Genomic DNA, 23249 nt, shown 5'->3' on the forward strand with positions numbered 1-23249 from the left:
GTGAGCCATCAACCCCTCTCAAAAACTGCATGTGCTGCCTGCCCCTCAGCTTACTCCCAGGAGCCATCACTCATCCTGCCATACACCAAGCATTTGGCAACCAGGTTCTTGGCATGCCTATCCCCATATGAAAACTACAATCACAGAGTGAATTCTGCAAGCCTGAACCTCTGTTAGGACCTCTGCTCCAGCTCTCCACTGCTCTATCCCAGAGGACATGCCTGCAAGGAAGGCACTTGGCTTAACACAAAGGCTGAAAAAACAAGCAGAAAACCTCCAGCAAAACAGAGCATGCAAAGGACTGCATTCAGTCAACAAAACTTTGAAACACAGTTAGCATGATGCATAACTCCCAGGGGGAAGGGAGGCAGCAGATAGTAGGGTGAAAGGAAATTAATAGGATCCAGAAGTTTTAGACAGGGACGGAAGTGGTGGTAGGGGAAAGAATGGCCACAGCCACAAACATTATGTTCACAAAATACAGAAGACACAGCCAGTTCAACCTAACTATAGAGCAGGTACACTCCCAGCTATGGCCAACAGAGGCCCCGCTGCCACGCTGACATATGTCTGCTTTAAAACTTTCAAGTCTGTCTATAGGCACATAACTGTAGATAACAAATACACTAATGTCCTTTATGATGAGCAACAGTACAGGTTTAGAATACTGACAGCAGTAAAATATGTTCAAGTCTGTATTTCATAGGAAAGAGTTAGGGGAAAAAATACTTCCCTCCTCCTCTGAGACAAAACAGAAGTGTTTCACTGGGATTTCATGATTGCTCTTCATGACATCCATAGAAAGTCTGCCTACACTCTACATAATGGAATGGCAGTAATATTGAAAATTTCAAGGGGAAAATCTGTAATGGCAGAATGCCTAACTGAAGATGCAATGCTGGCAGATCCCTGATGTTCAGCAACTGCCTCTTTTCTTCTGAGGGCAGATATTTAGAATACAGGTGATACTACTAGCAAGAGAGGAAAAAACATATTGTCCAGAAAAAGCTGAGTGCTTCTTTTCTTAAGGTAAAAGCATACATTTATTTGTAGTCAAGTCACCTTTAACCCCCATCAAAAAACAAACAAACAAAACAAAGAAACAAAAAAGAAAAAAAAGAAGGAAAAAAAATTTTAAAAAAAGAGACAAACATAAAACAGCCTCTCATTACAATTCTTTAAGCACAGAATCAAGCCATCATGTACTCCACCCAGAGCCCCACCAAGACTCCAGTCGTACAGATCCTTAGTAAGTGTGTGCACACTAGGAATTGCACAGCCTCAAGAAGCTCCCTCTCTAAATTAAGAAATTATTCAAAACTTTGTAGCATCATTGCCAAATTGAAATCAATTCATCAATACAGCATACAGCAGCCTAGATCATACAATTCATCGGGACATTGCAACTCCTTTTGTGATTAACATTTTTTCTTAACAAATTTCAGACATTCCTTAACTGGAGAAAACTGAACTTCCTGAAATTAATGACACTGTGGAAAAATCAATGAACAAGAAGCTGCCTCAGGATATCAGGTTTTCAAGGTTTAGTACTAGAAATTCAAGCTGTGCTGACTGGTAGTGATTACCCACATGATGTTCTTCTGCCAGTTTTCTCAATGCGTAAGAACTTTCTCAGGCAGCAGAATAAAACAGTGGTTATATGGTCATTTGTTCTTTTTGTGTATGTGATACAGTTTTGAAACTTTACCAAAACAAAATCAAAGACAAATAATTCTACTCGCTGAGAATGCAACTTCTGTTCACAAAACGAACAAGAAGACACAGCCAAAGCTGGTTTAAAAATGCTTATATACATCGATCACTTTTGCCAATGCCAGACAACCATTAATTACACAATTACTGCACTCACACTAAGTCACCCCTAGACCCCACCCTCATACACACAATCTATGGATTTTACCCACTTACATCCTCTTTTATGATTTATCACATCATGTGTTAGAAAAAGGAATGATCTGTTTTAATGTAATTCATCATGTCCCTTTTCAGTGAAAAATTATGTGTACTATGTTGAGAGTATTTTAAAGCTTTATAGTACCTTTTTACTGGTAAATTTATGCTCACCTATTTTTGTGTGTGTACATGTGTACATCCTTGGATAGGGATGTGCAAATGCCATCAGGCATTCCCTGGTTCATAAGAGGATCTGTGTGCTTCACAAACAGCAACACAATTCTGATCAAATTAAATCTGTATTTCTGAGTCTGGCTTTACATTAAGCATAAGTATCTTCCTTGATATTTCAGAATCACAGAATAATCTGAGCTAGAAGGGACCCACAAGGATCATCACATCAACTCTTAAGTGAACAGCCCATACAGGGATCAAACCCACAACCTTGGTGTTATTAGCACCATGATCTAACCAACTGAGCTAGGGTTAGGGTTGGAAGTCTTAGGTGAAAATAAAAAAATCAATAAAAATATTCCATCAAGACATAAATAACCTATCCCTATTGTAGCAGTGTGCAAAAATATACTCCTATTCAGTTTTCCAATGGACTTGGAAAGTGGGATACTAACAGCCACGCAGATTTACAATCAGGTTAAGCTTATATAAAGTCTTTTTGCTGCTGGAGTCAGCCTGAGAGAAAGCTCCCATCCATTCATCCGGCCTCCAAGCCACCACATCCTGCTGCCAGAAAGAAGCATTTGTGCAGTTGGGCAATTTAACGTGCTAGAGAAACTGCATGAAGCAAGTTGCAACCTGGATCAATTCTGCCTGTGTCCAGAGAAAGAGTTGAGCCAACACAGCCAGAGGGTGCTCCAAGCATGGAGAAGCTCACTTCTCAGCCAACCACAACTCTTCATCTCAGATTAGCCAACTATGCTAAGATTCCTCACCCCTGAAATAGCTCTCCCTGTCCTGTTTAAAGCTGCGTCCTCGGCATGACACTGGGCCTGAAGCACCAAAAGACAGTGTGAGATGTCCCTGCCTGGAACTGTTCAAGACCTCTAGATGTCTACACAAAGGAAAACATAGGACTTTTCACATTTTGAAATTCAACCTTCATGTCAACATTTATATAATATACAAATACAGCAGTCATCATGGCCCATGCACATAACCCCACAGCTATTGCTAACCTCAGCAGTGTGAGCTCTTTTAATTAAGCACTATTAAAGTAATTTTAAAATACCATTGTCTGGGTTGGCATGGCCAGGTTTTAGTAGTAGGGGAGCTAGAAGGTGGCTACTGGGAGAAGCCGCTGGAAGCTTTCTCTGTGTCTGGCAGATCCAATGCCAGGCAACTCCAGGACAGACCTGCCGCTCACCAAGGATGGGCAAATAAAATTATGTAAACAGTTCTGTGGTAACAGATTTAAGAAAGAAAAAAAAAAGTTATTGCACAAGTATAATTGCAGCCAGAAAAGAGCAGAGCGACAATATGTAGCTGCAGCTCTCTTCATAGAAAGCAGGCAGGAACAACTTCCAAAGGATATTTCTATTTCCTGCAAATCGCGTGAGGAACCTCAGAGAAAGAGAAAACAATTCTTATCACTATTCTTTGCTCCAGTTGTTTTTGCGCATGTGGAATGTGTTAGGAAAATTGTTTACCTGAAGGGATTTGGTAATTGGATTCTGGTGATGGTTGATTATGTTAGTTAACCAATCACTTGAAGCTGTGTCCTGACTCTCTGGAGACAGTCATAAGCTTTTCTTTAGTATGTATCTTTAGTATAGTATAGTATAGTACAGTACAGTACAGTATAGTATAGTATAATGTAATATAATATAGTTTAATAAAGCAATTGTTCAGCCTTCTGAATCAATGTAGTCAGATGCCAATCATTCCCAGACGTTGGGGTCACCCTGTTCACAGCCCTGCAGACACCAAGGTTGGTGAAGGAGGGACAGGAGGTGCTCCAGGCACCAGAGCTGAGGTTCCCCTGCAGCTGTGGTGAGACCATGGTGAGGCAGCTGTGCCCCTGCAGCCATAGAGGTCCCAGGGGATGCAGAGATCCACCTGCAGCCCCTGGAGGAGACCCAGGCCAGAGCAGGTGGATGCCTGAGACAAGGCTGTGACCCTGTGGGAGGCCTGGGCTGGAGCAGGTGCTGGCAGGGACCTGCCCACCCATGGAGAGAGGAGCCCATGCTGGAGCAGGGTCCTGGTGGGACTTGTGATCCTGTGGGGGGACCCACAGTCTGGAGCAGACTGTGCCTGAAGGACAGCACCTTGTGGAAAGAGACCCACACTGGAGCAGTTCATGCAGAATTGTTGCTTATGGGATGGACTCATGCTGAAGAAGTTCATGGAGAACATGGAGGAGACCCCAGACTAGAGCAGAGGAAGAACTCCTCTCCCTGAGCAGCAGCAGAGACAATGTGATGAACTGTCCATAACCTCCATTCACTGTCTCTCTGTGCCACTGAGAGGGGAAAGGCAGAGCCTTAAAAGGATGGATTGGTGTGAGAAGGTGCTCTTAGCATTTATTTTACTTCTCATTATCCTGGTTCTTTTAGTAATAAATTCAATCACTATTCCAAATTCAAGTCTGTTTGGCCTGTGACAGTATTTGGTGACTGATCTCTCCCAGTCCTTACCTTACTTTACACATGAACCCTTCACTGCATTTTCTCACTTATGTCCAGTTGCAGAGGGGAGTGACAGAGAAGCTTTGGTATGTGCCAGGCACCCAGCCAGGGTGAACTCACTACAACCATTTGCAGAAACCTAAGCACTTCAATAACTGGATATGATTATGCTGACAAGATGCTGTTCTCTACTACAGTTTAATAAAGTCTCAGCAACATCACAAAAAGCAAACTAGTATCTCAGTGATCAGCTAAACCAGTATGTATGTGAATGCAACTGAGGTGATTGAGATGCAGTCATTTTTCAGATTTGGAGTAAACTAACTAATAACATTTAATGTCAAACATCCTAGCAAGAATAAGCAAGGTCAAGTTCCAAGAGCCACTTTTTGCTCTGGCTGAAGTGAACAGCAGTTTAGCCATTAACTTTAACAGAGTTAAACAGAGGCAGTCTTGTACCCACACAACAGTTTCAGGTTAACATAAAGCACGAAGGACACCAGAAGAATGCACCAAAAATCATTTTCTTTAACTGTTTTTCTCTCTGTCACTGAAATACTTAAATAATTAAATACTTGTCAAGAAATTAGTTTTCTATTTTCTTGATTTTTCTTACATAATGGGCTTGCTTACTGTATACCATAAAACTTCTCATGCATCCAAACCTAAAATAAGAGTCTTTTCCAACACAGCAGATATCCTATTAAGTACAGACTTCTGGTATGCTCTTTGAGTCAGAACAACAAAGCACTTCACTGCACTTTCCCAGCAGTTACAGTTTCAGTTATTCACATATCTCACCTGCTATCATTAAAACCTACACAGCACTATCAAGTTGAAACCAATAACTGGCCTCTTGTGCAAGGGCACAGGGTTTTACTCAAAATTGTCACCAATAAGCTACAGATCATCTTATAGTATTATTTTTGAAAGAAAGCAGTAAGTGAACAGAGTTTGCTTCTTAAGATATTTTGTGATGTTCTTATCCCAATACTTTCTCAACAAGTTACTAATACAGAATAAGAAATTAAACAGATGCAAATAAAAAATACAAGTTTTAAAAACAAACAGCTCAAAACCACTGGAGAATCAAAGCCAAGGCATAGAAATCTAAGCAAAGCACAAATGAACTCAACATCTGAGTACATATTATTATAAGTAACAATTTATACAAGAATATATGGTCTTTCCATAATCAAAATAGTAGTTTAACAATCCTATATATTTAGTAAACTCATCTATTCTTTTATCCTACCTTCTCAACAAGACTGTTCATGGAGTTCCATAAGCATGACAAGTTTCTTTTATATCATTCACAAAGAAAACATGTTTCTTCCTTGATTTTTAACAAGAAAAATCTTCAATAGAAAACAAAACCCTGAACTTAAAAACTTTGCATCCCTTTGGAAATCCCTCATATAGCTTCTCTAAAATCCTAATAGCTTCTCTAAAAGATCAGCATAAAAATGGTGGATCTGCATAACCCACAGGTTTTCATTTACAATTTTCATTTCTTTGTATGTATTCTCAGGCAGAACAACTGCCACATTTAACCGCCATTTTAACTGCCCTGAAAAGAAAACTAGTCTACTCTAAAACTGTCAAAAATACATACTACAATCTAAGCACAACAGCAGAAAACTTCATATACTTACAAACTTCCTCTTCTTGGAAGGCTCAACTCTTTCTGCAACAGAAAAAAGTTACAGTGTATTAACAATAAAATGTTTTCATTTGAAGTAGTCTTTTTGAGACAAGTACCACAATCCTCTCATCCCATCAGTAGCAGAGAGACAAAAGTGGTATATTGGGATACTAAAAGATGTTACATGTACCACTTTCCTTTCTTATTTGAAATATTAACATTAGCATTTGGAAAAGTCTGTACCTTTTTGCAGCAGCAATATTAAAGTATTTCAAGCAATAGACAGATTTTATGGACAAGCCTTACCGTCAGCTATGATGCACTGGCGACACTACTAAAATCTGTAAGAGTCACTGACAAAGATAAACTAAGTTCTTTCTAATACTCAAAAGTTGTTAATTACAGGATCACAAGCTGAACAGGAGACCATTGCCACCAGGTTTTCTACACTATAGTCTTAAACCCAAGAAAGATTAAGTACGTAATAGTTTGGTCCACAATAAATAATTACAATTTATTACAATCTCCTACAAAGTACTAGCATAACAACAAACTTTTCTACAGCTTTTGCTGAGAACAGTTAAATAGTCAGTCAGACTATGGTTTAACAGTTAAACAATTTCTTATGGGATTGACAAGATAGCCTCCTAGTCAAATAGAAACTGCAAAACAAACGTTTTTCTGTTATTTTAGTGTAGAAGAAAGCCATAAGATCCATAAAGTTTTGCCTATCAGAAACAAGCAAAATATATATACTACAAGTATATATTATCATCTATTGCATAAATCACAGAATAGCTGAGGCTGGAAGGCATCTCTGGAGATCCTCTGGTTCAACCTACTCACAGCAGAGGCAATTGCAACAAATTAATCACAACTACACCCAGCTGAATTTTGAACATCATTTTGAACATTTTGCAAAGATGGACACCCACAACCTCTCCAGGCAATCTGTTCCATTGTTCAATTACCCTCATTTTTTTTTTATTTCTCACATGAACCTGAATGCTACGTGCTACGTTAGTCAAGCATTATCTTTCCAATCATGCCCAGCAGAGAGAATCAACTGCATTCAAATAAAAGGACAACTTATCTGACCTAGAGGATACACAGTCAAGATACATTTGAAGGACATCATCCTTGTTGAAAGATAAGGTTGCATATGCATGTCCTGGGGTGACTTTATGATGCTGAATTGTATCCCCATTCGTCTGTTTGTTTTCAGACACTGCACTCACTCCTCCACATTCTGCTCCTGGACTGTGTTGTCTGTGCACAGACAGATGGCGGGACAAAGCTTTCCTTTGCTTTTAGTTAGTTCTTAGCTAGCTGAGGCAGACAAGTTCCCTGGACTGTGGTTTTTTTTCTTCTTGGAACCATTTAAACCTGCTCTGGACTGAATACCCAGAAGAGCACCCGTGGCCCACTGGGCCAAGCCGGTGCTGAGGCATTTCCAGCACCAGAGGGACTGATAAGAGACTGAGTGAGCTGAGCTACAGCCCACAAAGGAGGCTTTCTGAGTTTGTCATATCTTCAGATTGGCAAGAGGTTTTATTGTTTAATACTGTTCAATTTTTGTGCTGCTGAATGCTCTGCCTGTTAAATAAACACATTTTTTCCACTTTTCTCCCAGGAAATCTTCCCAAACCAGCTGGTGGAGGGCCTGCTTAAATGTGCTCACTAGAGGAACCCCTTCTGGAGGTTTTCTCCCAGATATGCTCTAATCAGGACAATGAGAATGATTCAACTTCTGTGGTTTGATAAAGCTATAGGTATTGACCAGAAAACACATATGAGAATACAATCAAATGGACAAAAATAGTTCAGCCAGGCACCTTAGATAAAAGGCCATAAGGGAATGAATAATTATGTATTCTTTAGAGAGTTTTAAATGGTGTGCAGTAAATAAAGCCTGGGCTGCTAACTAAATGATAAGGACTAAAATATCAAGTAGCAGCTCAATTCCTGAGTACCGCCCATCCTGTTCACTGAATGAGGAAGGAAAAAATAGTGTGAAACAATGCAATTAGACATCGTAATGCAAAGGCACAGGAGAGCAGGATTAGGGGCCTCGGTATCAAATTCTCGTACTTCCTAGGAAGTTCCAGCAACTGTTCAGAATTTGCATTTTAAAACAACATCTTTTAGCATAACATGTGCTTACATACAAAAGAACAGTTACACCTGCATACAATATTGCATTATGAAGCTGAGTAATTCCCCTCAATTTAAAATGTCACATTCATCATGAACAAAATGTTACTGCAAGTTAGAACCCACGTACTTCCCTTTGTGTTTTTTTCTTTAATATTTACAATGTCATTGTGTTCTATTTCTAACATGTAACTTGTAATGGTAGGCACTGTCATACTGTAATAGACAATGCTTGTGGGAAAGCTGCCAAATGGTATGAGCAAGAGTCGTACATGGGGGTTTGAGTTGCAACATGTACTTTAAATTTGTTTCCTACGAATTTGTGTGGGGTTTTTTTTGTTTGTTTGATTCAATCGGAGTGTTTTGGTTGTAGTTTATCATTATTACAGCAGTGCAAATAAGAGACACTGGCTTCTGTAGACACCTGAAGTCACATTAGTCTCTTGGCACATTCTCATGCACGCCATGATGAAGCACTACTTTTGACTATCAAATGAAGCTCCAGAAGAATAGTGGCTCACTGTTAAAGATGTTAAAAGTGCCAAGACCACCCCCTGTAAAACAGAAAAAATAAAGCAAAACCACTTGTACATAATTCATACAAGACAATTTACAAAACGTTGCATTTCTAAGGCTGGATTTTAAAACAATATACATATAAACAAAAGAAGTACTGAAATAAAACAAATATCCTTCCTGGATAATATTTCTATCCTCATTTTTCCTATCTATTACAACCATGATGTTAAAATGAAAGGTCACTTCTCTCATGCTTCTCCAGCTGGAGTACCTCCAAGAAAAAAAAAGTAAACTAAAATGTAGTAAACTGAAGCATGTTTTTCACACTCAGATCACACTAAATCATTACAGCTCCTACATGATTTTTTGGTGTTACTTAGGACTCATCCACCCCAAAGATTTTTCCACAGCCTGAAGGAATTAACAGATTACTGACTGTGTCACTACAGACTTTCTCCCTCCTGAGAAGGCTCACCAACATGGTGCTAGCTTTGCAATAGTACAACACAGCTCCACCACTGGCTCTATGCAAAACAGGTGGGAAAAGCATAAACACACTCTACATGGGACTTAGGTCTAGCTTATAACTTAGATTAGAGAAATAATTTATTTCCTAGGTATACAAAACATTATTTGTACTAAAAAGTTAAAGACAACACTTTTACTTTTGTCACAGCCACTTTAATGAGGGACAAATGATACCAAACCAAAAGTCACTCAGTTCTTCAGCCTTGCAAGGCTCCAGTTCAGATCTCAGTTAAACTCCAAATGACCTGCATCAACTTCAGTTTTCTGGTACATCAGTATTTCATTTCTGAAAGCCTCAGCAGAAGACCCAGAAGACCTGTCTGCCCTAGTTCCACTGCTCAGCATCCAAAGCATGCGGACTGCTGAAGGTAAAACTTAGCAGGGTCAGGACCTTTGGATCACATACTTAGCAGGCAAGGGCCTGGGGCATTAAAAAGAGAGTAAGATGCCTTCGCTACAACTCCGCATGGTTCTCAGTCACCAGCTCTGCCCCAGAGGATCCCACTGTGCTCTTCTGCCCTTGCCCTACATGGAATCCTCCTCTGGCCAGTTCAAGTTGGGCTGGTTTTAGGGCTGTTTCATTCCACTGCAATAAAATACAGCAGATTTAATGGACCAGAGACTCTTGCCCTTGAGGACCTGTGTGTCTCAAAAACTATTGTCACAAAATATAATAAACCTTGCCTCCAGTTTAAGAGATCTGTGCAAGCTGTGCTAAATTGCTGTGATGTAGCATTAAGAACCAGGTATACTGAATGTAATTGCAGCTGTCAATCAGTTCAAACTCTCTACTCTGAGCATTTTACTATCAATAACATGTTTTGACAAGAATAATGCTTTTTGATTATTTCAATAATAATGATTCTTCCCCTGGTCCTACACACCTCTAAGGTACTTCAGTATGGACAAGTTCAGTATCTTCACCACAGTGCAGATATTCAGCCTTATAAACACATCACACTAAACAAATAAAACATATTTTGGGTCAAAGCCTCCATCCCACTACCTTTAGAAAAAAAAAACAACATAAATAGATCTGAACAAAAGAGGTTAGACTTAGAAAACACTAACTTCTTCACATTCCTTGTAAAGATTACCAGCAAGTTAGAGAAAATTTAAAATATTGAATTTTGTCTCCTATATGCAAAGAAGAAAAAATGTCATTAACTTACTGCTTGTTACTGGTTCAATTTTAAACACCCAGTAAAAAGTTGCAACATTCATAAACTACCAAAGACACAGCTCATATTGTTAATACAAGGTTGATTTTGCAATCACAGTAAATCTGCTTCATCTTCCAACAACTGCAATCTTCAAATATTCAAGAAGTTTTTCAGAGTTTCGAGTTGCTCATAAAAGTAGTCTGGAAAAGTGCACCTTTCAAAACAAATTTCAGTTGCATTCTTCAGCTGGTGAGGTGTTAAGTATAATAAAATTAATAAAAGGAGTTGTTTTTGTTTTTTTTAAACACTGTTGCTCTACCCCATCCATCATAAATTTTAAATATCTGACAGCTTTCTGGTAACCTGTGTTAGATCTTAACAGCTTAAAATTGTAACATTTCACTGCATTAGTAACAGCAGGAAGGAAAGAAATCAGCAATGGCACACAATTCACCTTCTTATCATCATCAATGACAGCAAGACTTAGTGCTTTGAGGAATGAATTTGAAGGATTTCTTCGTAAGTAATTACTATGTTTTTGCTGAAGATAAGCTGGGGGATGACAGCAGATCTTGCATTTGGATGTGGCATAAGAATATTAAACAGTGCAAGTGACAAAGTAAAGTATTGTTTCGATCTATCAGAGAAAGGTATTACACTGTGCAAGAGCTTTTTACAAGCTAATCTTGACCTCTTTATAAGATTAATATATCAAGTCATTGCACTAATCCATTCTAAATACCTTCTAAGCAAGGCAGTGGCAGGTTATGCTTTTTATTTTATTGCTTCCAACTTTGCCAGCATTTGGTTCTTTTGGATCACAGAGCAGCAATGTCTGTGACAGATCAACCACAACAAATTACAAGTGGAAGTGTCTCACACCAAATGTGCATCTTCTGCTCCAAGTTTGTTTCTCTCGCAAAGCTGTCCTTTGTTTCTATGACAACCTTAAGTGTTTCCTGGTTCCAGGAATAGCAAGCCTTTGCCTCAGAAATAGTGTTCTATTAACATCAGGTTGGAATTTTAGGAGTGGCTATTTACCCTAAAAATTGCAGTTGAACACAGGATTCACCAATTTTCAAAAAGATGCTGAAAATACATTGAGGTCTTTCTTTGTCAGTCAAGGTGTTTTCACTTGGATCTGATTTCTCTCAAAACAGATGTAAATATAAAACTCTCTTCCTTTCAGATGACCCAAGTGAATTTGTGTTTGCAATACCTCCTTCTAAGCAGTCTGAGTTCTAGACTTGTCCAAGATGCAATTCTATATCCATTTTTCTCAGGACAACTGTACCAAATACCTTCTTCACTGGCTAAGTCAAAATCACTATCTTTCCTTTCCCATACTTGCTGCCAAGGAACCTGGCAGTATCCACGCCTTACAGCAAAGTCTGATGTTCTGTCTTTTAGCTGAAGGCTTACAGATTCTTTCCACTCATTCAGACACAGCCACCAGTTTACCAGGGTTTTTGCTTGCTTAAAGTTCACTCTCACCAACTGAAATCACAGATAATCCCTTCACAAGCATTTCCATGAACAGAAATTGCCACTTCTGCACTGACAAGCTCTGGAAGGTAGTTATCACTACTCAAGGAAGACTCCATTCAGTAAAACACTCCTTGAGACAAAACAATGCTTCTTAATTCTTAATCCTGCACATTCTTAATTGTGCATTTCAAAATTTAAAGATGCTATTCTGCATGATAACTTATTCCCCAAACTTCAAGTTGAAAATTAGCAACACCACCATTGTAATTTTAATTGTAATCGGAATATACTGTAGAAGTGAAGAGGCACTTAAGCTCCAACTTGGCCAGGGAGAACCATATTTTATCTAATTCAATATTGTGTGTTCTATGCAATTCATTTTTATCTCCTTAGTTAACTTTCCCTGCTTTTGTTACAGGCACTGCTGACTGTATCCTTCAAAGGAGAAACATACCTTTGTGTCAGTTCTGTATTCTGAGATGTGATGTAAAAGCAATATTCAGGTGCTAGGCAAATTATCAATTTAAATGCAAATTAACTGGATCAAAAAGAATGCCAAACTGGCTATATATAAAATCCATATAACAAAAAGAAAGCCATCACTTTATCATGTACAAGAGCAATTTGAATAATCTATTTTCCTACAGATGAACCGGGTACAACATTAAGATTTATAATAAACTAGACTCAACTAAGTAAATAGCACTTAAATGTGTTTTGTTTTGCGTAGTATTCTAGAAATTCTCATAAAGCATTAAAAACACTGATCCATACGGATCATACAGAAGATGAAACATTTCAGAAGGATTCCACGAGTTAAAAGTAAGGATTTTCCTATGAAATACACTATAGTCTGAAGACTCTTCAATTGTGGGATAGGTAATAACATTTAGTAAGCAAAAGAACTTTGTTTACCTTGTTAAATATTGTTTAGGGATACAATAACACTCCCAACTAAATTTTGAAATAAATTAACAGAAAACAGAGAAGAACAATTAAGAGGTTTTTTGCAGTTTTTTTACAGAAGACAAAGAACTACAACAGTTTATTCAGAGAAAGTAAAAAAACCTGAAAAGAAGTAGTAACGTAAACTCGAAGTAGTTTTGAGTATCATTTTTCAATGTTAGAAAGAGAAAAAATAACCAAACTGACATGGGCAGGGGAAAAAAATAAAAAGAAAGTTAGTAAACAAATAAGTAAATCAGAAGTGCTACAAACATACCATTTATAGCAATAAAATCCATCAATGGAGAAAATGTGGCAAGCCTAGTTTACCCCAGTGGAGTCCATAATACTCAATGCTTCAAGGACATACCAAATCATCACAAAAAAAGCCCTACCAAATCAGTAACCTCCTGCCCAAATGAGAAGTAGGAATGCATTTAGGAATTATGCAAACTATGCATATTATCTCTGCTGGATCTCATGTTTTCTCCATGAAAAGCAGCAGTGGCAGAACACATCAACTACCTTATGACAACAATGCAGCACAGCTTATTTAAGAGCAGCTACCATAAATAGTGAAAGGTGAAAAACCCCTTTCAATGAGAAGCACAAGCCTTTCTGAAAAGAGAGCAATTTGACTGTTGCCAACATTAACTCTGTAAATCTCTGCATTCATTTTCTAGTGGTGTGATCTTTCCTTATTTCAAATAATTCACACTAAAACATAGTAGAAAAATGTTATTTAAGAGATTGTTGCCCGCTATGTTGCACTGTCAGCTCAATTTAAAAAAATAAATAACCATGTTTCTTTAAGAAAAACATGTGAAAATTCTGAATGAACTCTCCACCTCCAAGTACACAAAATCATTTCATCTAACACAGTGTTAGAAAATCTATGCTCAATTCTGACCTGCTGTCCTACACTTTATTTCACCCCTTGGCAAAGTACATCACCACATGACTAATCGAGAAAATGCACGGACTGCTAAGTGTTTGAAACACCAACACTCAACAGATTCCAGCTGCCAAGTTCACATGAATATTCCCATCAAGAAAGTTTAAAAGTGTTACCATATATTAAGGGAAAAGGAGATTAAAAAGGAAAAAAAAGTTGGACAAGACATAAATCCCAGCTAATGATACAAGTGCTCACCTGAACAAATATAAACAATTTTACGGATAACCAGAACAGGAAAACCGTAAATCGATGGTTTAACTAAAGCCAGTGATTTCTCTAAGTTCTGTTTGAATCTGTAGGCTCTTTCATCAAACCGAAAGCAGTGCTTACCCACAAAGGATTTTGCCTACTATTAAAAAGCAAAAGAAAAAAAACTACTACAGCACACAGTGGGCCAGCATGAATTTCTTGACATGGTTGCTTTAGACCATTATGCCCACAAGAATCTGGATGCCTTCCTTTCCCCAGATGCAAATCATGTTTTGCATTATACAATTCAGAAACTCCTGCTGAGTTTTGTTGAAATCAGTAACTAGATGATAAAATGACTAAGCTTGCCTTCAGCAGAAGAGACTTGCCTACACTCAGACTTTGGTTGCAACGGTTTTTGTTAGTCATTTTGCACAGGATGGAAGGGGCAAAAAAATGTCAAAATACATTTGTTCTTTCTTCCAGGACTGATTAGCACTAGCAAAATACAGGCCTTGCTCTACCTTAACATGTTCACAATCATCAGCTGGAGGAGACCAAGCCAGAAGAGGAAAGTTCACTGGAACTAAGCTTTAAGCTCAGCAGAATTGAATCAGGCAGTTTAGTCAAAGCAGTACTGTGCCCACAATGCCCACCCTCAGACCTGCAGGACTGAGCTCTGCAGCTGCTCTTCACACATAAGGGAAATACTTGGGGAAAACCAAAAATAAAGGGCACAAGTAACTCACTTTTTCACCCAGAAAAATCACATGGAACAGCAATGACAAAACACTGTATTTTCACTTTCAAAAGAGATATCTTTTGCAGAAAAAGGATAGTTTATATTTGCTCTGCTTATGATACCAGATTTTCTGCCCCTTATGCAACTAGAAGTATCAAAATTAGAGATTTTGCTTAGTGTTGACATTTTAATCAGTTTTTATAAATTCACATTTGATCAGTTCAGCTGATTCCACACAACTTATTAGCAATATACTCCACTGATGTGAAAGAAAGTTTCAAGTTCTCAAGCAAGGGCTAGACTGGAAAAAGTGAGACTGTCTGGAGACGAACTAGGTAAATATTAATCTCGTTTCTGAAAACGGGTTAGTCGTAATGCGCACTCTTTTTTTTCACTTCAAAACTCTAGTCACACGTTTCTCCTAACATTTGATTTTTCAGCTTGTTCAATTTCAGCTGAAGCTTGGTTTCTTACAGAGCTTTAAATGCCCTGAAAAATCTGGAGATCCCCTAAACCAGATCAATCTAAACATAGTTACTCATGGGCCTTTTCTACATGTCCTGCCTTGTCCTGCCTGTTTGCCACACTTGTTTGCTACTGAACTGCAGAAGGCTATTGTCACTATTCCTCTTCCTATATGGTAGGCAAGCGGACACCACCAGCATGAACTGTTTGACAAATATTCAAATACTAATCAACACACACTCCAAAACAAGAAAAATTTATTTCAACCGCTCCAAAGATAATAGAACAAAAATCCTATGATCCATATTGATATTATATTGCTCTCCCTGCTGATATATCCAGGTTCTCTAATTAGCTGCAATCTCAATTTTGAGTATCCACCACAGGAAGACAGGAAAAAATGTAATTTGGGAATTTCAGTGCTTTTTTTAAATATTCATTTCCCTATCAGAAAGGGAACATAACACAACCCTTATGAGTCTGCTGTTTTTATTTTTATCTGAAAGCATCAAAATGTGTTCAACAACACACAAATCTCCCGTACCAATCTGTAAAATTTTAGGTCTAAAATCTCTCATGCAGAGATGAAGCTGATGTCTAGCAGCAACTACCTTGAGGCCCAACCCCAACTTCCTAATACTGACAACTTCACTGGAATAATAATTGATAAAACAATATTAATTATTAGGCTAGTGCTGTACCACTGTGTGTAAGAATTTCTGAACTCTTGACATAAAGCATTGTTTCACCCTAGACACAGTTTTCAGCTAAAAAACACAGTGGAAAGACAATCGTTCTTCCATAAAAAAAGCAAACATGTAAATGTGATAAATCTTTTTCCACAATTTATATCATTACCTGGTCCTTCTCTATGTGCTAGCAATAAAGTCAGGTATATTTTATAGTTTTTATTTGGACTACTAACACTCTAGATCAAATGAGATTAGGACCCAGATAGTCTTTTTGGTTTATTGCCATTTTATAGACAGCTCCATTCCCCTCCTTGTTCAATATGGCAAAATGATTGTTTCAAGTGAAACTACAGTAAATCATATCAGCAACTGTATTAAGTTTTGCAAGCATTACATTTCTTAAATTTCCTTTTACCTTTGACTGATAATCCTATTTACACCAGCTTAATAAGGTCTAACAGGATCAGTGACTGTTACTCAAATTCGTATCTCTGTCAAATATCTTTGTCTGCAAGTTTCTACCATGAAATATCTGCTAATTAATGGGAAGAACTTTCCAAAGGCACAGATTTCTTGTGCAACTAGTCCAAAAGACCCTCACAAAATATAAAGATAAAAAAAGAATAGAAGATACACCTTCAGATTTGTATCTATTCAACATGAAACAAAAGCAAAGGAAAGACAACAATAGTTTTTATCTGCACTTACTAGATGGTTTTAAACCAGAAGGACACAAGCAAGTCTAAAAGTAAGTCTGCAAGAGGGAATAGTATAAAAAATTCCTCCCAGTTCATATACTGATTTATATGATTAAACTGGCAGGCTAATATATCAGCTTTCACCTTTTTCTGCAGTCACACCACCAAGCTATCTGAGTCAGGGAAAGCACCAGTGTATCTTCCATGCTAATTTCATTAGTGAAGATAATAGAATCACAGAACAGCTAGGGTTGGATGGACTCCAGAGATCATCTGGTCCAGTCATCGTGTCCAGCTGAATTTTTAACATCTTCAGGACATTCCTGGGCAGTCAGTTCCACTGTTCTGCTATCCTCAACATAAAGAAGTCCTGCCTCATGTTGAGGTTAAACTGCTTGTGTAATTTCTCCTTGTCATAGCACTGGGCACCTCTGAAAAGAGTCTGTCACCATCCTCTTGGCACTCACCTCTGAGATATTTACATGCATTGATGAGATCCCCTCTCAGTCTTCTCTTCTCTAGACTAAACAGGCCCAGCTCTCTCAGTCTCTCCTCCTTAAGAGAGATGCTCCAGACCCCTCATCATCTTTGTGCCCCTTTGCTGGACCCTCTCCAGGAGCTCCTTGTCTCTCTGGTACTGAGGAGCCCAGAGCTGGACACAGCACTCCAGATGTGGCCTCACCAGGGCCCAGTAGAGGGGGAGGATCAGCTCCCTTGACCTGCTGGCCACGCTCTTCCCAGCGCAGCCCAGGATCCCACTGGGCCTCCTGGCCACAGGGCCACACTGCTGGCTCATTGTCACCTTGTGATCCACCAAGACTCCCAGGTCCTTCTCTGCACAGCTGCTCTTCAGTGGGGCAGCCCCAGCCTGTGCTGGGCCTTGGGGTTATTCCTCCCCAGCTGCGGGACCCTGCACTTGCCCTTGTTGAACCTCGTTAGGGTTCCTCTGTCCAACTCTCCAGCCCACCAAGGCCCAGCCCAAAGGCAGCAGAGCCTTCAGGTGTATCAGCCATCCCCAGTTTGGATCATCAGCAAACCTGCTGAGGGTACCTTGGATCCCTTCACCCAGGCCAGTGATAAAACAAGTTGAGTGAAACTGGGCCCAGTATTGGTGCCTGGGGAACACCACTGACTACAGGCCTCCAACTGGATTCTGCTGCCCTGATCCTGACCCTCTGAGCTCTGCCATTCAGCCAGTCCTTGGTCCACCCCACTGTCCATTCATCTAAACCACGCTTCCCATGCTTACCAACAGTAAGTAGGTAAAATAAGTACATCTATAGTGACGTACCTCAGTGACCAGGAAGCTTATCAGATGACCTTGAATGACCTTATCAGATGACCTTATCACATGGCACACACAGGACATCTAAGGGATCAGACAGCATATATTTAGCAACTGCAGCTCCTGCATGGCCACCCTGATCTCCTCTCATGATCAGGTGACCTGCCTGGGGGGATGACAAAAAGTTTGTGGATGCAGTCTCCCTTCAGCAAAGTCTTTGGAGCCTACTGTCTCTTGAGGCATTCTGCTGGAGAAGCTGTCAGCCCACACCTTGGACAAGTGCACTCTTCACTGGGTTAAAAACCAGCTGGCTGGCTGGGCCCAGAGAGTAGTGATGAATGGTGCTGATATCGCAGGGGTCAGAAATAATGCTTTACTCAGAGAGTTACATGGAATAAGAAAAGGGTTGTAGAACAGGTTTTGGCTTACCCCTGAAACAGGCCTCACAGCCTCACAAGGAAGGACACTGAACAAAGGACCACCTGGGTTTTTATACCCTGTGCAAGTCTGGGGCCTTTCTGAGCTGAGTCATCAGCTCCTGCTGTTCTCTGCTGTCACCTGGCTGTGCCAGAGCCTCATGCACTTTGTAGTGCAAGGGACTGGTGCCAGTTCACAGCATCTTGTCCTCAGGCTCCGGGGAACTTGAGCTCAATCAGCAGCTGTACACTGAGACAACAGGGTAAAATGCAATTCAGCAGGGGGGGGATTGTGACCTTTGACTCAGGGATCAAGAAACCCACTGACTAAAAAGAAGGGCAAGACTGAGCATGCAGGCTAATCAGCATGAGAAGCAAGGGAATAATTCAACCAATAGAACTTAGAAAACTAATTAATGCAAGAAGTAGGTAACTTGTAGCCAACATGCCGCTGTTTGCCAAAGTGGATACACAGTGTAAAATTTCAAGAATTGGTGTTAGTTTCTCAGATTTACCACAAAGCTCTCATCTAAGCACAAATATAAAAGAAACAAATACCTCAGCTCCATGTGTAAACAGGCCTACTGCGTGTGAGGTGACAACACTTTTAGGGACAATGGTGCCACAACCAATTGGTAGACAGTCATTAGTGAGGTTCCCAAATGCTCAGTACTGGACCCAATGCTGTTTAAATCTTTACCCATTATTTGGATGAGGGAACCAAGTGTACCCTCAGTAAGTTCATGGATAAGACTAATTAAGTGGGAGTGTTGATCTGCTGGAGGACAGGGAGGCTCTGCAGAGGGATCTGGGCAGGCTGGATCATGGCTGAGGCCAATGGTGTGAGGTTCAACAAGGCCCAGTGCTGGATCCTGCCCTTGGGTCACAACAACCCCAGGCAGCTCCACAGGCTGGGGCAGAGTGGCTGGAAAGGACCTGGGAGTGCTGGTGACAGCAGCTGAACAGGAGCCAGGCTGTGCCCAGGTGGCCAAGAAGGCCAATGGCATCCTGGCCTGGATCAGCAATGCTGTGGCCAGCAGGGCCAGGGCAGGGATTGTCCCCCTGTGCTGGGCACTGTTGAGACCACACCCTGAATCCTGTGCTGTTCTGAGCTCCTCAATTCAAGAAGGACATTGAGGTACTGGAGTGTATCCAGGAAAGAGCAACAAAGCTGGTGATGCATCTACAGAGTGAGTCCTATGAGGAGCCACTGAGGGAGCTGGGATTGTTTATCCCGGAGAAAAGAAGGCTCAGGGGTGACTTTATCGCTCTCCACAACTGCCTGACAAATGGGTGTAGCCAAGTGGAGGTCAGCCTCTTCTCCCAGGCAACAACAGACAGGATGAGAGGAAATGGCCTCAAGCTGCACCAGAGAAGGCTCGAGCTGGACATCAGAAAGAAACGGGTTCCTAAGCACTGGAATGGGCTGCCCAGGGAGGTGGTGGAACCAACATCCCTGGAGGTGTTCAAGAAATGACTGGACATAGCACCAGTTGGTCAGCTGGTCAAAGACCTGCACTAAAGGTCTTTTCTAAACTACATGATTCTGTGAATAACATAGTTCTCCCTGTGAAAAAAAAAAAAAAAAAACCCAACCAAAAAAAACCCCACACCTGTCTTTTTGAAGACACAAACCTGACCTCAGCATGGTTGAAATACTTCCCAACTCTGGTATGACCCAACATTTCCCCAACCCCAGTTCTAGGCTGGCATTTCAAAATATAGATCACTATTTGGTCCCACTTCACCACTTTTTTTGTGTCCGTACTATGCATTCCACACCTAAATGAGGTTGCATGCTGACTAATTTAACCATATTTTAAGACTGACTTTATATTTCTGTAATATTTTTTGCATACATACTAGCATTTATTCTAGCCAAACTATTTATAATACTATTTCTGCCACAGCTACTTCTATTTTTAATCAACTGGGAAGCATGCAAGCAACACTGAGATGGAGATCACACATCTGAAGTAACAGCTGAAAATATCTAATTATAACTTGGTATTGCCTTGTATAGAATTAAAGTTTTAGTAAGGAGAAAAGGGAGTACTGTGGATTTTTTTCCCCAGTTTGGTGTAGAATGTTACAAAACCTATCTAGTGCAATGAATATTACACTACTGACACACTGACTTGGCCAGGAGAATCATTTTATAAGGAAGACAATTTTAACTTGCCAGGGAGGACCCATCCATAATGTTTGACTGTAACATATCTTCTGTTTCTATTTATACATCTACCAGACTCGCTAACCTTTGGTAAACATAACTTTCTAGCAATCAATTGGCCATCAAATCAACCTTCTGTCAGCTGTTGCCACAGAGTAGTGCTACGGAATAGTGCTTCATTCTCTGCACTCCCCTGCCTACTAAATGATTTCTTTTTTATATGAGCAGATCCTATGATGAACACAATGCACTAATATTCTACTCTAACAATAAGACTCTCTGATTTGTGTTGATTTTATGGTAAAAAGCAGTAAAATTTTAGGAGTGTAGTTTTAAAACATACTTAAGGTGGAGCCTAAAATGATACAAAATAGCAGCTAATCCATCTACCTATTTATTATCACCAGCCATATATAAATCATTATTTTTAATGAGACCTCTCAACTATTTAAGACCTTCAGTCTAGGTTTAACAGGTAGAAACATGGTTCTCAGCAGCAAACTATTTCTTTACAATTACAAATCATAAGCCACTAAGACAGAGAAAACAGTTGTAGAAAAATTTTATCAGTTCAAAAAGTACAAAAAATTACTGGTTTAAATTCAGAAATTACTTTATAAACAAGCAAGTATCAGATTTTTTAAAAAAATGTTCTGCAGAAATTGCTCAGTGTGAGTTGAGGGATTACTTGGCTGCGTAACTAATTGATAGGGTACTCACACCAGAATGAGTGCAAAAGCAAACTATCTGTGCTGAAATGTCTTCTCTCTTCACAGTTTGGAGTTTATTAAATACACTCTTCTACAGTGGTTTTTTCCAAGCTAACAAAATTCTCAGTACCCTTCATAATTTTTAGACAGATGTTCCTAATTTACACCTGCAGCCTAATCTGAATACAGCTTTATTTATGCACTGAAACACAAAAAAGCTTGAAAATTGTCTGAATGCTTTCCCTTGTAACTCTTTCTCAATTCCATGCTCCCATATCAAATTGGCTTTTATTTAACTGTTAACTTTCACAGCTTTATAAATGCATGTTTTATTTTGTCTTACAGATCATAACGACTAGAGCACTTTCTTTAATTTTGTCTACCTGTGTCCACATTTGTGACACACTAAGAAGCTCCAGCAAACAAATTAACCAGCAACCCTTTATATTAAGCTTCTGTTTCAAGGTACCACCAGCTAATGTAAATATATTAATGCACTGTAATACAGCAAAAGCTATTTAGAGATTACATCTATATTGCTTCCATGTATATCTGAGAACCAACTCTGCTTTGTAGATCAAGCAGACAAGTCAGAATCCCCAGTGTCTCAGCATCTTTTATACTTCACATTTTTTTAATGGTGTGACTACATCAATGGACAAGGACAGGGTTACAAGTATCATTTATCTGCACTTCTCTAAGGCCTATGACACAGTCCCCTACAACATCCATCTCTCTAAAGTGGAGACAGATGGATTTATTGGGTGCAGTGGGTGGACAGTTATGTGGATAAAGAATTGGCTGGGACAGTCGCATGCAGAGGCAGTGATCAATGGTTCAGAATCCCAACATACAGTGACAAGCAATGTCCCTCAGGGGTCCTTAAGCATTATATAATATCATCCTTAATGAAAACAGATAAAGGAATCAAGTGAACTCTCAGCAAATTTGCAGATTTCCGCAAGCTGAGTGGTGCAGCTGACACACCTGAAGAACAGGAAGCCATTAAGACAGACCTGGACAGGCTGAAGAAGTGGGACCGTGGGAATCTCATGAGTTTTAACAAGACAAAATGCAAGGTTCTGCACCCAAGGTGGGGCAACTCCCAGTATGAAGCTTCAAGATGAACACACTGAGAGCAGCTCTGCTGAAAAGCACTTGGGGGTGCTGGTGGCTGAGAGGCTGGACATGACCCAGCCATGTGCACTCATACCCCAGAAAGCGTGTCCTGGACTGCATCCAAAGCAACATGGCCAGCAGGGCCAGGGAAAGGATTCTGTCCCTCTACTCTGCTCTGGTGAGACCCCACCTGGAATACTGTGTTCAGTTCTGAGGTCCTCAGCACAGTGAAGATACTCACTTGTTGAAATGAGTCCAGAGGAAGCCATCAAAATGACAAGAAGGATGGAGCACATCTCCTATGAAAAAAAGGCTGAGAGAATTGGGATTGTTCATTTTTGAGAACAGAAGATTTCAGGTACTCAGTACCTGAACAGAGTCTAAAAACAATGGAGACACCTTTTTACAAGAGCATGTACTGAGAGGAAAAAGAGTAATGCCTTCAAACTGAAAGGGAGCAGGTTTAGATAGGGTAGTAGGTGTTGCGGAAGATGAAACAGGAAAGCCTTATAAATATGATTGTCTGGAAAAAGATTTTGAGAATATAGAAACTATAAGCAAGATTGAAATGAAAGCAAGCTTCAAGATACCTTAGTTACTGAACAACTAGAAAACAATGGTGTGGCCAGACTGAAGGTAATCCCCTTTTGATGAAACAAGACCCTCTGCTTGCAGGCAGGTACAAGGGTCAGAGCAGACCCTCCCAGCTTGGCAGAAGGGGTCCAAAGAGTAGTTGTTAGGGTTTAAAATGTAACACAGTATGGTAATGTAATGATTCTTATAGGCTGTATGTAAATGCTATAG

At 39.8% G+C, this 23249-nt stretch overlaps 1 protein-coding gene across 7 annotated transcripts in view; it reads right to left on the reverse strand.

Annotated features, from left to right (window-relative positions):
- MAST4 (microtubule associated serine/threonine kinase family member 4) overlaps positions 1-23249 on the reverse strand; it is a 279670-nt gene that overhangs the window by 136620 nt on the left and 119801 nt on the right. For all 7 annotated transcript variants that reach the window (XM_077171046.1, XM_077171045.1, XM_077171044.1 and 4 more), the window contains one exon: positions 6212-6243. In XM_077171046.1, coding sequence (XP_077027161.1) covers positions 6212-6243 — 32 coding nt within the window. The remainder of the gene's footprint in view (positions 1-6211; positions 6244-23249) is intronic.

Source organism: Agelaius phoeniceus, chromosome Z (genome assembly GCF_051311805.1).
Source record: "Agelaius phoeniceus isolate bAgePho1 chromosome Z, bAgePho1.hap1, whole genome shotgun sequence".
Taxonomy (NCBI): Eukaryota; Metazoa; Chordata; class Aves; order Passeriformes; family Icteridae; genus Agelaius; species Agelaius phoeniceus.